The 15,430-nt window shown below is 32.2% G+C and overlaps 1 protein-coding gene across 4 annotated transcripts in view; it reads left to right on the top strand.

Moving 5' to 3' along the window:
* The window catches only part of LOC114343874 (uncharacterized), a 700,122-nt gene that overhangs the window by 637,852 nt on the left and 46,840 nt on the right, over positions 1-15,430 (top strand). For all 4 annotated transcript variants that reach the window (XM_050644500.1, XM_050644499.1, XM_050644498.1 and 1 more), the window contains one exon: positions 10,973-11,109. In XM_050644500.1, coding sequence (XP_050500457.1) covers positions 10,973-11,109 — 137 coding nt within the window. The remainder of the gene's footprint in view (positions 1-10,972; positions 11,110-15,430) is intronic.

Here is a 15,430-nt window from a genome sequence, read left to right as displayed (position 1 = left end):
GATGTTATTACCCTAGCTAGGAGTATCAAATTCTGACTCTTTGTGTGTTATTTTATGTTAATTTGTTTGTGAAAGCAGTATCATAGATGTGATTGTATAAATTGAGTCTTTTAAATTTTTGTAAAAAGTGTGTTCGTGTATTGTGTGTTGCATATGTATTGTGTATGAGATTGTTGAGATTTGTTCATTGCTGTATTCTGCTTAGTTTGCTACACATTTTTCTTCGTTGAGTAAAATGAGGACTGCTTCTTCGACTTTTCTCTTTTTCATGTCTGGTTCCTTCATGATTTTGATGCATCTTTCTACTGTAGTCTGTGCTCTTTGTGCACTGGGATTTGCGATATCTTCGATATCTGCGAAGTCTGTATTCTTGATATGAGTATCATGCTGGTTTACCCTGACACTTAGTGGTCCTGGAGTTGCTCCCACGTAGAAATTGTTGCATTCACAGGGTATTATAATATATTCTGTAGATGCAGTTTTGGGATCTTTCTTGTGCGTTGTTGGGTTTGGTTTTGGGCAAAATAGATTTCATAGTGTTGGTTGTTATGACTATTGTTGTGATGTATTTGTTTACTATTCTTTTTAATTTTGTCGATAAGCCCTTTTCATAATGGTAGTGTTGTCGTCTTTTGATAACTTTTTGTGAGTGTCTTTGTAGTTCTTGCTTCGTCGTTTCTTTTATTAAATCTCACTGCGAAAGAAACAAATTTAGTAACGGATATCCTCATATCCTCAGAGGGTCCGAGGGCCCATAGCCTATCTAAAAAAACATAATTTGGTATTATATTTTCTTAGTGAGACCCCTAAAAAAATTTTAAAATTGGTCTGTATCTCGCTAATATGAGCAGATATTGAGGATTTGATTGAACAGTGGTTACTTTAATGACAAAAGAAATCATGACCTTTTAACTACTTTTTTCTGTCTCCGCTAGTTTTCGGTAAACCCTGCAAAACATACCAATTTTGGGACACCCTGTACGTACACAAGTTATTAATCACATTAACATATAACAAAAAACAAGCAGTAAATAACAAAAAAAGTAAAACAAGTAAGACTTCCTAAGTCCTAGGTTCTCACCCAAATTGATCGAAAGTAGAACCTGCAATCGATATTTGAACTCTTCGTGTAACTTTGTGTCGATTGATATACGATTTCACTAATTTTGAATCATTTTTACTAAACTTTCTGTTATATTGTTTAAACGGAAATGTCTTAAAAACCGGAATTAAAAATTCAAGCCCGTCTTTTCAATACGCTGCGATTGATATATCACATTAACTATTTCTGCGACTAAAATATGGCACCTCCGGTTAGCACTTTTTAACCGGAAACAGTATAAAAACCAAAAGTATACATTTGTTCTTATTTTGCTGAGGCACGCCGAATAATATATCGCTTATACTATTTCGGTGAGTTTAAAACGGTACGACGGTATTTCCAGTTGCAACTCTAAAACCAGTCGTCAGAGATAAAATGTTTCATCTTTAATACCATCCTAGGCTTATATCCTAAGGTATAAGCTTTCATTCGACACCTCATTTGACATTATATCTGTATTAATAACGGAAAGGTTATATTCGCGGACGGACGGACGGACAGACAGACAGTCATGAAACTGGAAGTATATATTTGTTCTCGAATTATTCTCGCAAAGGCAGGCGCCCCGAATAATACAGCGCTTGTACTATTCCAGTAAATTTAAAACAGTGCTTCTGGTTGTATTTCTAAAATCGGAAATCTTAGGTCAAATTTCTCACCTTTAGTATCATCCTTGGATTATAAGCATTTATTCTGCAGTTCATTTGTCATTATATCTATATTAATACCGGAGAAATTATATTCGCAGACGGACGGACAGACGTATAGACAGTCATGTAACCGGAAATATATTTGTTCTCGTCTTGCGAAGGCGCGTGGAATAATATATCACTTTTTCACGGAGTCACTGAAGGTGGATATGAGCTATTACCTCGATTTCGTTCAACCTCCATCGATTTGCATGAAAATTGGTGAGTGGTTAGAGGATATCTCAAGAAACAAAGGTAACATGGTGCCAACTTGCACTTTTACCCTGGGGGTGGATGCCACCCCTTCTCGGGGTGAAAATTATTTTATTAAAAATAACCCCATAATTAGATAGGGGAACAAATTCTATGCAAAATTTGTTATATAAAGTTAATAAAATAAATCAAAACTTTTTGAGTTATTAAAGATCAAAAATTTTAATTTTTCGTAAGAAAAATGCATGTTTTTAACCGATTTTTCATAGATAACTCAAAAACTATAAGTTTTTACAAAAAAGTTATTATTACCAAAATTGAAGCTAATAAAAAATTAAATAAACTCCTTACTAAAAAACCTTTTAATATTAACTAAAAGTGAGTTGTAGGTAATTGAATGCATATTTTTTTCGGTGAGTACCCAAATCTATGTATTCAAGCTTAAATTTCGGGAAAATGATGCATTTTATAACATAAACTTAATAAACATTTGTGAAAGTACTTTCACAGAGATATATATTCACTAGAAATATTTATCAAATGAGATACCGAACAAATTAGTAGCATTAAAATTTATGCTCCAAAAATTTTTTAAACTTTATCTTTTAAAAAATTTTCCAAAAAATGTTACCGTTTTTTTTTAATAACTCCGTTAATTTTTAAGATATCAGGTTCACCGAAAAACGGTTTGAAAGGTAATTCCAAAGGCTATTAAAACGTGTTGAAGTTGATATTTTAAACCCCTTACTTTTTTAAAAATCAAAGATTAAATGGCCACGGTTATATGGTTCTCGCAGCAAAATTTAAGCTTTAAACGTTTCTATCTCGGTTATTTTTCACCCTACAGAAATGGTAAAAAAGGTATAATATTTGATATAGAAAAAACTAAAATTTGGATATTTACCATTTTTTACGTAGATTGAGTATTTTTATAGTTATTATCAAAAGAAAATGAAAATGACGATAATTTTAAAAATTATGATTTTTTAAATTATACCTTTTCTTCAAAAATATGCATTCTAAACCGGTGAAAATTGTTAAAATCATTACTTATGCTAATACAAAGAAATTTTTGTAAGGATTACTATAAATTTTAATTTTTGTGGAAATGGCGTATGTTTTATTTTTCACTTTATCCTAACAAAATCGAAAGTGTTCTCTTAGTTTCATCATAACTTGCTTAATTTTGATGCTATTAACTTCTTCTGGACTTCTTTTGTTAGGTATTCTGAAGTAGGTACTTTAATAAGTGTTTAGCAGGTATATTTTATAAAATGCATCGTTTTCCCGTTATTTAAGCTTGAATACTTAGATTTGAGTACTCATCGAAAAAAATATACATTCAATTACCCATAACTCACTTTGAATTAACATTAGTTTAGTACTTTGAGTGAATAGTGTATTTAATTTTTTATTGTCTTCAATTTTGCTAAGAATAACTTTTTTGTAAAAGCTAATAGTTTTTGAGTTATACGTGAAAAACAGCTTTAAAACATGCATTTTTTACGAAAAAATAAAATCTTTGATCTTTAATAACTCAAAAAGTATTGATTTATGTTAATAACTTAATATAACAAATTTTGCTTAGAATTTGTTCCTCTATCGACTTACGGTATTATTTTTAATAAAATAATTTTCACCCCAGAAAAGGGGTGGCATCCACCCCCAGGGTGAAAGCGCAAGTTGGCATCATGTCACCCTTGTTCCTTGAGGTATCCTCTAACTGCTTACCAATTTTCATGAAAATCGATGGAGGTTCAATGAAATCGGTGGTGAAAATATTCAGTGACTGCACTAAGTCACAGGTCAAATTTCTCACCTCTAGTACCATCCTTGGATTATAAGCTTTCATTCGACACCTCATTTGTCATTCTACCTGGTTTAATGACGAAGGAGTTGAGTTTACTGACAGACGGACGGACAGACGGACGTGGATAATTCAACGTCTTCACATTTTTTCAAAATTGAGTGAAAACAATATGGTACATACCTCTTCTTTCTATGACATTTTATTTTACAATTTTAAACAGAAGCATATACAGGGTGTTTGGTAAAGAATGGGCCATAGCTTAACCTCAGGTTCCTGAGGTTAAAATAGGCCGATTTAAGCTAACTTACCTTAGTACAAAGTTTATAATAACCGAGATACAGGGTGTCAAAGTTAAAATTTTTTTTATTTATTATTGAATATTTCCTGACAGGTATGAGATAACAACATGAAATTTGGTATGTGGTGGTTTTTTGGGTCGATAAAACTAAATTCCCTACCAAAAATTATGTATTGCCCAGAGGGCGCCACATACGCCTTTCAGCACTCATTTATTACGTTCAATTTTTTTTATCCCTCACTCTGTATAATTTTGACATTAAAATTTTTATTGTCCTAGTAGTTCTACTTAAAAAAGGTATACTTCTTTCATCTCCCTAAACTCAACCGTTTTCGAGATAAACGCATTTTAAATCTGCGATACACCATCATTTTTAGCATAATATCATTGTAGTTCCACCCGAAAAATAACTCAAAACCATAATAATTGTGCCAGTTCTCAAATTTATGTCATTGCATCGCAAATTCAATTTGAAGAAATTTGCGATACATTTTTGGATAATTTTATGGTTTTAAGTTATTTTTCCGGTGTAACTACAATGATATTATGCTAAAAATGATGGTGTATCGCAGATATAAAATGCGTTTATCTCGAAAACGGTTGATTTTAGGGAGATGAAAGAAGTATACCTTTTTTAAGTAGAACTAATAGGAGAATAAAAATTTTAATGTCAAAATTATACAGAGTGAGGGATAAAAACAATTGAACGTAATAAATGAGTGCTGAAAGGCGTATGTGGCGCCCTCTAGGCAATACATAATTTTTGGTAGGGAATTTAGTTTTCTCGACCCAAAAAACCACCACATACCAAATTTCATGTTGTTATCTCATACCTGTCAGGAAAAAAGTTTAACTTTGACACCCTGTATCTCGGTTATTATAAACTTTGTACTAAGCTAAGTTAGCTTAAATCGGCCTATTTTAACCTCAGGAACCTGAGGTTAAGCTATGGCCCATTCTTTACCAAACACCCTGTATAGTGAGAGAGATAAAATTATATTTAAATAAATATGCTCATCTATTTGTTTATACGGAAGTTCTTAAAGAAACAAACTATAACACTTCAAACGATATTTTTTTCGAATTAACCACTCATCGAGCTAATAGCTCTTTGTGTGGTAAGCTATAAAAGAGCGATACCTGCGAAAGAAACAAATTTAGTAACGGATATCCTCAGAGGGTCCGAGGGAACACACACCGGTAACAAACGAAACGCGGAACTTAAAGAAAACAAAAGAGACGCGTTTACGATGTGTAACTGACAAAATTGTTATTTTCACAGATGTCGGAACTTCAAGACAACTTCTCTTTATCGCGATTCAATTCGTTTTATTGAACAAGTAGGTTTTCTTTGTGGGAATAGACTTTGTGTTTATTGAACACAGGAAGTTACTTCGTTTGCAAGATGTGCATTGGCAAAACAGTATACGAGGTAACTTTTAAATTCCCGTTTATTTACAATCTGTAGCTTATAGTCCTTGGGCCCAATAAAAAATATTGTCTCCCTCATGGAGACTTTTTTATCCAGTTATTATTATCGAATCTGACAACTTTTCTGTTTCGGAAAATTTTTGGGAAGGAGGCGTTTCGTGAATATACAGGTTTCTAAATTTTAGTGCGTCCTACAACTGAAGCACCCTTAAAAATTTGTCGGACAATATTACCAGTTAATTGTAAAAATTTTTATCACATAAACCTGCAAAAATCAGCTGTGAGGGGATAAATTTTTTGCCTCTTTATTATGCATGCGCCTCCCTTATGGGGATGCACTATGGAGTCATAAATAATGATTTTTTTATTAAAAACCTATCATTTCAATAAACTAATAGGAGGTATTTAATATTTGTCAAATAATAAATCAATACAGTATTTTACAAATTGTATGACAATCATGAAATATTCGTGCCAAAATTTACGTATTAAAAAGAAGAAATATGCAGCTGATTAACCATAAGTGTTTTGTCAAAATATTGTATTTCTCAATAATTATAATATTGAAGAAACTCATTTGAGGTGTTGCTTGGCTCTTAAAAACATCACTTACATCTAAAAATGATAACTGTATTCTTAACTAAAATAAGTAAGTATATTTTACGATAATTATATGAAAAATAGTTATATTTTACCTATAGTGTTTTCTTTTAAACTCTTTATTACAAGAGTTAAACTTATCATTTTTATTTACGATATAGACCTTTAAAATGTTTGTTGTATATCTTTACTTTGTATGTACACTAAAAATAACATAACTCGCAAAATATTTGACACTAATAAGTCAGAAACATAATTTTATGACATTTATTATGACGTTATTTTCCTTTCATATGTTTTACATCGTTGCCTAATGTTAAACATCTATACAACCATCTAGAGAATTTTGAAAATTTTAAATCAATTAACTTCAAGAAGAAAATTACCTATGTAATCAAATATATTTAACTATTCTTTAAATCAACTTATGATAACTAATTTTAGTCGAATTTGTGACTTAGCACGTTTCATTCTTATTCGTTGCATGTAGCTTTCTTGTTCTAGCACCAGAGCCTATATTACTTCAAATCAGGCCCGAGACACTATATAATTTTCGGGCCCCTAGCAAAAATTTAATAGTAATAATAATAATAACTTTTTTAAATTTATTAATAATTGAATAGAAATATAGTTCCACCAAAAATTTAAATTTTTATTAAAAATAAATAAAATTTATATTTAAACAATTAAACATTGTTTAACTATTTAAGGTGCAAAAACTACCGGGGAATTTCTCTACGGGGGAATGTACAGCATATAAAGTCATCACATAAGTAGCATATTATAAACAAGCCAGCAGTTACAACCACTAGCAGAAAATATTATTGGAGAGTATCAGACGGGGAAGATCGACAATGGATCAAATATTTACAGTCCAGCAGGTCTTGAGCAAATCATGGGAACACGACATTGCTGTTCACAACGTGTTTGTAGACTTCAAACAGGCAGACGACTCAGTCAAAAGGAACAGACTATGAATGAAAACTCAGGCGTGTATACGAGAACAAAGCCACCGGATAGACATTTTTCAAAATTTCGCAGGGATTGAAGCAGGGAGATGGGCTGGCCCCATTATTGTTTAATAAACCTGGCACTGGAGTAACCGATTAGGCAAATGCAAACTGGACGAGGAAATCTACTGACCAACAGAACCATTCAACTGGCCGCTTATGCCGACGATGTTAATATTATGAGTAGAATATCAACAGGAGCACAGGAAACACACGCAGAGTTAAAAACGCAAACGAAAAGGCTAGGTCTGGAAATTAATACAGAAAAAAACAAAAATAATGATACAGACGAGAAGAAATATAATTCCACAAAACATTATACATGAATATGACATTGAAACGGTTGGAAAGTTTACATAGGTGGGAGTAGAAATATATGCCGACGGACCAGAAGACAGAGAAATACGGAATAGAATAACGCAGGCAAACAGAACCTATATTGCTCTCTTCCATTATATTTCGGTCTAAAAGTGTCCACCGAAATACAAAGATGGGAATCTATAAAACCTGAATTCGACCAATACCATGCTATGGAAGTGAAGCATGGGTAGGGTTACCATAATTTATTAAGGCCAAATCCGGACAGGGGTAGTCCAAGGGGTTGTAGAAAATCTAAAATGTGAAGTTGACTGTGTGTTGCTACCTCTACATTGTACATACAGTGTGTTCCAACGAAAATTTAACCCCCCCCCCCCCCCACAAACTCAGAAACTGAGAGTTTCTTCACAAAAACACGTCAATTTGTATTGGAAGGAGGACGAATTTTCATGCAAAGTTCATGCTCTCAAATGTAACCCCCTACTGACCCCCAGTGTTTTTTAATTAGCAAGTGTAGTCGAGTTGCACATCATTTGAAAGGTTGTTTTTTTCTCTACACGACCCTCTTTTTTTTTAATTTGCTAAATAACTTTAAAGACAGTTTTGGATTTAACTAATTTATAATACATTTGTTAAGTTCAAAATTATCTTCAAACTTGTTATGTAACTTGTTATGTAAATTAAAAAAAAATAGAGTGTCGTGTAGAGAAAAAAAATACCTTTCAAATGATGTGCCATTCGATCACACCTGCTATTTAAAAAAAAGTGGGGGTTGATGCCGGGCAGTGGAGGGTTACATTTGAGGACATGAATTTTGCAGGAAAATTCGTTCCCCCCCATTATAAATTGAGTATTTTTTTAAATTTTGAAGAAGCTCTTGGTTTCTGAGTTTCTGGGGTGGTCAGATTTTCGATGGAACAGACTGTATATGCGAAATGCATATGGCACAATTAAAAGTACAGCTGTTTCGCTACAATATGCAACTAACATCGAAAATCTTTGCCAGTTTAAAATACATATATACCTATGTTTTAACATACTTTAGACCTAGAACTTAACTAGGTGCTGCGCAGAATGAAATTTCCCACCGTTGGGCCAAGTGTTTTCCATTTTTTTTAGTAAAGCAAAAAATCCGGACATTTCTCATATCCGGACGCCAATCCGGACATGCCTTTCAAATCCGGACTATCCGGACGAAATCCGGACGTATGGTAACCCTAAGCATGGGTCCTGAAAGAAACATCCAAAAACAAACTCGACACATTCGAAAGGAAAGTACTGAGGGGAATACTAGGACCTGTGAGGGAGAACGGAATCTTCAGAATTCGATACAACAACGAGATTTATCAACTTTATAAGGAAACACGCCTACCAGACCTTATTAGAATACAAAGATTGCAATTGCACAAGCATTTTTAGGAGTCCGTATATGGAGTAGAGCAGTGACAGATAGACAAGGGTGGAGGGAAAAAATAAAGAAGGCAAGGCTCAATTTCTGCTGTAGTGCCGTAGAAGAAGACGAAGAACAGAATGGGAGGGCGAACTTTCTTTTTGCGCACTGTTGTGGGGTGTAAAATATGATAATATTGCATCTTTTTGTGCTTGTTGTTTCTGTTCTCTTAATTTTTGTTTTTTTTTTTCGTTTTTCAGTGCCACTTAAATCTTTGTAACTCATGATAATAACGAAACGATAACTGAGTTAAGAAAAATAAGTGTTTAAAGAAATTTAATAAAACGACTAATGAATAGATTAGTTGAATTAACTTAAAAATCACAGGAGTGAAAACTTAATACAAGCAATACATTATCTTTGCAGAAAACAGCATCAAACTAGATATTCAATTTAAAAGTGCATTTTGAATAAATGTGACAATACGTGACAATACCTCTTGTTAATCCTACCTCGTGTTAATCCTTCGTAGTGGTGTCTAAATTTTGCTTATTATTATTAACTTTGACAAGGCAATCTACCTACTCTTACTGCAGTCTTATGATAAGGTTTATGGTTTATGAATATAACTCTAACCTAATTTGTTATCATTTAAAATTTCCTGTTTGTGAAATGAAATAATTTTGAAAATGTATTTTGCTTTTTCAATAAAAATTCTCTTTAAGTGATCTTTTCGGGCCCCATTAAAATGCGGTCCCGAGGCAGGGGTCTCACAGGCAGGGGTCCCGAGCTTAGCACGTCGCTTTCTTATCCTCATTTAATGTTAAAATGGCTCTGAGAGATTCCCTTGTGCTCGTACTTCACATTCGACATCCTTATTATCAGGTTCATAAATGTTTGACCGTTAAATCCAAATATTTCTGCTGATAATTTGTCTGATAAGCAAAAAGCAACAACCTGCTCGACAGTTATCGATAAACGACATAGTAATTGACCATGTAGAATCTTATGTATATCTTGGCACCAACGTAAATGCAAAATAGGAACAGGGCACAGAAATTAAGGCGACAATAGAACGAGCTAGAGAAGAATTTAACAATATGAAAAAGCTCCTCACAGGCAAAGATTTATCTCTTCCCCTAAAACTACGTCTAGTTAAATGCTACATTTTTCCGATCTTACTGTATGGTGTGGAGGCCTGGACGCTGGCAGAGACGCTCACGAAAAAACTAAAAGCATTCGAATTGTGAGTGTACCGACGCATTCTTCGTATATCCTGGACCGAACATGTCACCAACATAGAGGTAATCCACAGGATCGGAAAAGAGAAAGAAATCGTGAGCACAATTATTTAACAAAAGAAACTTGAATATCTGGGCCACATATTGAGACAAGATAAGTACCGTCTACTGCAACTGATTGTCCAGGAGAAAATAGACAGTAAACGAGGGCCAGGCAGGAGAAGACACTCGTGCCTCCAAAATCTGCGGAAGTGGTTCGGGCTCACATCGGTGGAACAATTCAGATGTGCCGTAAGCAAGATCAGAATTGCCATTAACAGCCAACTAATTATAAGCCATAATATAAGCTATAATAAGCCAATTAACAGCCAACGTTCGCAACGGATAGGGCACTTGAAGAAGAAGAAAGTTGTCTGATCCAGTTTATTTGTTTGTAGTTGTATTGTTTATTTGTTGTCCAAGTGTGTTGGTACCGTGTATTCGAGTGTTCAATTAACGGTACTATATTGATGTGCATTTTAATTCACTAGATTGTCTATTGATAAGGTGTATATTTAAGAATGGTAAACGGATTTCTTTAAACCATTTCTTTACTCCAGCTTATCAAGTCACCTAGGGATCGATAACACGAAAAAATACCTGCCAGAGCTCAATCCTTTTGATACCGTATGAATCTGGAATGTATAAATGCGTCCCTAAGAACCCATAACCAAATTTTGCTACATTTTCATATTGACTGCCAAAGAAACATATTTTTGAGTTAATATTTACCTATACAATCTAATCTGTTGACTTAAAAAAATCTAGCTTTAGTTTTATACGTTTTGTTTATTTTTAACATATATTATTTATAACTTTTTGTTGTTCCAGAGTGCACAAGAGGTACAATCAAAGGGGGTCGTACGTCGCCCACCGTTCGGCCCCCTGCAACAATCAGGGTTCCTCAAGTTAAGCAGCCTCCTGTTGCCGAAGCACTTGCCGTTCTAGTACAACATCTTGTTTTTAATGTAAGTATAAATTAATATTGGAAGTTTCTTTATTTTAGTTTGTAAGAATTTGAAACAAAAAAAAACGCAAAGAGAAGGATACCTATCCTCCGTTAAGATAGGCAAAATGCTTTCACTTCCAGAATTAATTTTTTTTTCAATTTTTTACGTTCTATGTGATTAACAAATTAGACTCTGCACAATTTAAGCCCTCCACTCCCGTCTTCTTCCCCCACCCTAAGAAAGACATTTTTTGTTTTTTTTTTTAGTTCGGATGTAATCAATTTAAAAATTCCACACGCATTGTTGAGGCTTCTACAAAACATGTGTATCTATTTTTTATGGATTCGTAGGTTGAGTTACATAACCTCAAAATGCATTTTTATTTATTTTTTTTTGGAAAAAAACGTAGAACACTTTTTTGGTGATGGAGGCACGTCTTCTAATTTTTTTTATTTCGTGTATTTTATCAAAAACTATAATTCTAATTTTTTCAGATTTTTCCGTAAGTTGCGCCACTTTAAAAAATCTGAAATCCAAAAACTTCTTTAGGGGTTTTTGGGATGTTCTCCATTTTATGGACTTCAAAATATATCAAAAACCACACCTTCTTAGATTTGAACGTGTTTCTCCATTTTTTTGAATGTTTTAAAGGCGTCATTACTTCAAATCACTTATAACATACAAAAAAAAACCTTAATTTGATCTATTTTAAAGTCTTAAATTGAAAAAATCCCAAAACCTATTGAAAAACAGTTTTACGGATTTTTGAAGGTGAATCTGAAAAAAATTAGAAACATAGTTTTTGATAAAATACACAACATAAAAAAATTAGAACTGCGGACATTTCCAAAAACAGTTTTATATGCTTAAAAACATTTAAAAAAATGCAATTTGAGGTTATTAAATTCAACCTATGGATCTATAAAAAAAATAGACACGTTTTGTAAAACCTCAATTAGGCGTGTGAATTTTTTGAAAATTTTAAATTGATTGTCTCCCACCTAAAAAATATAAAAACCAAAAAATGACGTTTTGTTGGCAGGTGAGGGGGAAGGGGGTGGAGAGTTAAAATTTGGCTGAATCTAATTTTTTAATTGCCTACATATAACTTAAACAAATAATAAAAAATGAATTCTGGCAGTGAGAGTGAGAGCATTTTGCCTATCTTAACGGGGGTACCCTTTGAAAATAAATACGTGTAACTACAGATTATCATTGATTATCATTGACTAATCAAATACCTTACTGCCAATGTCTAAAAAGATATCGATCATTTTTGGAAAATCCTTTAACTTATATTTCTAATGTATGACCCTGAGAAGATAAGATTAAACTTTTCATATTCCAGAGAAAAGTTCTCAGAACAACATTGAGCCAAAAATAGATTAGGTAGCCACTAATTACTTCAGATTGATCCATTGATCCACTCGTGTTGTCGAGCAATTATAGCTCAAAAAAGTGCCCATATAAGCGCACTGTAAGATGTACAACAAATTCTGTAGTAGTACGTATATTTTGAATAAGATTTTAAGTATAAATAAATTTATTTATTTGCTATATTTCGAGGTCATAAATATTTGTCAAAAACATAATTTTCCTCCAAGGCTTCATAACAACTACACAATAGTACAATAGTTGTATACAAGATATTTTCTTCCTTGCAAACAAATCCTACAAAACAAAACTTGTGTATCAAGTAACGACACGCTTAAAATTGCTAAATAAATGCGATAAAGACGTCTTAACCAAATAAGAAGAAGCCTACACAAAACGGTCGACTATTAAAATCTAATTTACATTTGATCCTCATCTCTAATCTCTACCTCATTATCGACGTTTCCGATCTATTTTAATAATCCTAGGACTTTTGGACGTCTCCAAGTCTCCGTGTCCGAGTCCGATCAGTTGTTGTTGTGTAGTCGACCGATGTCTTTGAGTAGCGGGCTTATTGGCCTATTGACGAATATGATTTTCGTTATTTACGATAGTAAAAGAAGTGAGAAAATGAACAGTGATTATTTAATGAAAAGGGACAAGTGTAAAAAGTTTTTTAAACAAATAGTAAGTTTTAAGATACTTATTAATAATAATAAACAAATTAACGAAATAATAATAAATAAAAATTAAAAACAACAAATTTATTTTATCTTGTTATTTAATCTTTAATGCCTGGTTGCACCAACAGATCTTAAGCTCCAGCTTAGCTAAGCTCTACTTATAGATAGGGCCTCCTTGAGTATCACTTACGTTGCACCATAATTTTAGATTCTTACCTTATTATCAATTATGTCTATTATTATATTATGGTATTCTTATTGTAATATATTATAATTATATTATATTAATTCTTATGATATTCTGGACTTAGCTTAAGATCTGTTGGTGCAACCGGGCATAATTGTCATTTTATTGAGCATTTTAAAATAATAATAAAATTTTATTTTGTGTTGTTATTATTTTGAAGGATTCCTATGACCAGTAAATCTTGAATAAAACAAGAATGTTTTTATTATGTAAAAATTATTTTACATAATATTTTAAATTATTTTTCTTTCAATATCGGTATTAAATTCTATTTAATTTCATACTTCTTGTTTTTTTGCTATACAAATTATGTACTCACGATGTGTGCTGTTTGCACTGAATATTTTGTTTAAAAATTTATTTTATTTAATGGCATGCAATTTTTAATTTTCTATGAATTTATTGATAAATTTATCTTATTTACCTCAAATCAACACAAAATGAGTTACAAATGATGTAGTTTATTTTTCTGAATACTTAACTATTATTGTGGATGTGGACGCCCTATATAAAAAATCCAAATAAAAGTTTACCCCACTACATTACGTTCCCAAAAAAATATACACAAAAAAATTGTAAAATTATATTAAACAAACAGTAATAGTTATTTATGATATAAGTGTTAAAAGTACAATTTTAAGGCACGCATGTGAAAGTTTGTAAAATGCAATTCACATGAGTGCCTTAAAAATGTACTTTTTAACACGTATATCATACAAAAAATTTTCTACAAACGTTATAAATTTATAAAATACAATATTTTTGTTAATTGCTGAAACCATAAAACCTATTACCCGTAAAAGGTAGAACTGGTTGTCTACACTCGAGGAGAATGTCTAAAAATTCTTAGCGAAAATATAGGTTTGTTCTAGCATCAGTTTCAAACGGTTTGAAACCATCAGAGAATAGTGGACCAGCGCGAGTAGAGGGGATAGCACTGGTGACTGTATGTTCTCTCACTGACCAACTGTTTTCTGACGGCTTCTGACTAGTTGGACTGTTTGCTAGAATTTTAACTATTTAGAATGGGAAATAAGCCACAATATTATTAAAAAATGATTTTTATTAACGTTTCGACGCCCAAATCGGGTGCCGTTGTCAAAATACAAAATACTATTGATTTGGGCGTCGAAACGTTAATAAAAATCATTTTTTAATAATATTGTGGCTTATTTCCCATTCTAAATAGTTAAAATTGTAAAAATCCAACAAGAAAATAGCTTCAGAACAACATGTTTGCTAGAACAAAACCATTATACCGTTACATAAACTTGTTTTTTTTACAAACGTGTTGAAAATGCAATAATACAGTTTAAATTAAATTTCAAAAACCTTTTAAACCACCTTTTTCAAATTGCGCAATTTGTACTATTAATAGTAATGTTAATAAATGAAATATAAATATTTTGACGTTTCACAATTTGACAATTCACTTTTAGCTGCAGTGCCTTAAAAATTTTAATGCACTAGTGCTTTAAAGTAGCATTATTAGCGCTCCTATGGAGTGCTAAAAATTGCATTTTTAACACGGTTGTAGAAAATAGTTATTTAAGATATAAGTGTTAAAAATACAATTTTAAGCCACGCATGTGAATGTGAAGGTTTGCAGAATGAGCGAAGCGAATTCTGCAATTCACATGAGTGCCTTAAAAATGTAATTTTAACACGTATATCATACAATATTTTTCCTACAAACGTCTTATATATCAACAATTATAATTTATTCATTCTCAATTACAGGACAATACCTACAAAAACTTTTACTTGAACTTGACTGACATTCCATTTTTATATTTTTCTTGACATTACATCAAAACTGCCTATACAGTCAATACGTAAACCATAACAACTATAGAATACAATCTACTTTTATTGTTGTATATTCTAACAAATTTTAATAGTTTTTTTCTACAAACGTGTTAAAAATGCAATAATACAGTTTAAATTAAATTTTAAAAATCCTGAGTGCTCCCGGATGAGCGCTCCCCCTCAACGCACGAGAAGGGTGGACGTATTAGGTATATTTAGAGGAGCG

The sequence above is a fragment of the Diabrotica virgifera genome, chromosome 2 (genome assembly GCF_917563875.1).
Source record: "Diabrotica virgifera virgifera chromosome 2, PGI_DIABVI_V3a".
NCBI classification, from domain to species: Eukaryota; Metazoa; Arthropoda; class Insecta; order Coleoptera; family Chrysomelidae; genus Diabrotica; species Diabrotica virgifera.
The sequence above is the reverse complement of the archived record's forward strand: the minus strand, read 5'-3'. Positions and strand labels throughout refer to the sequence as shown.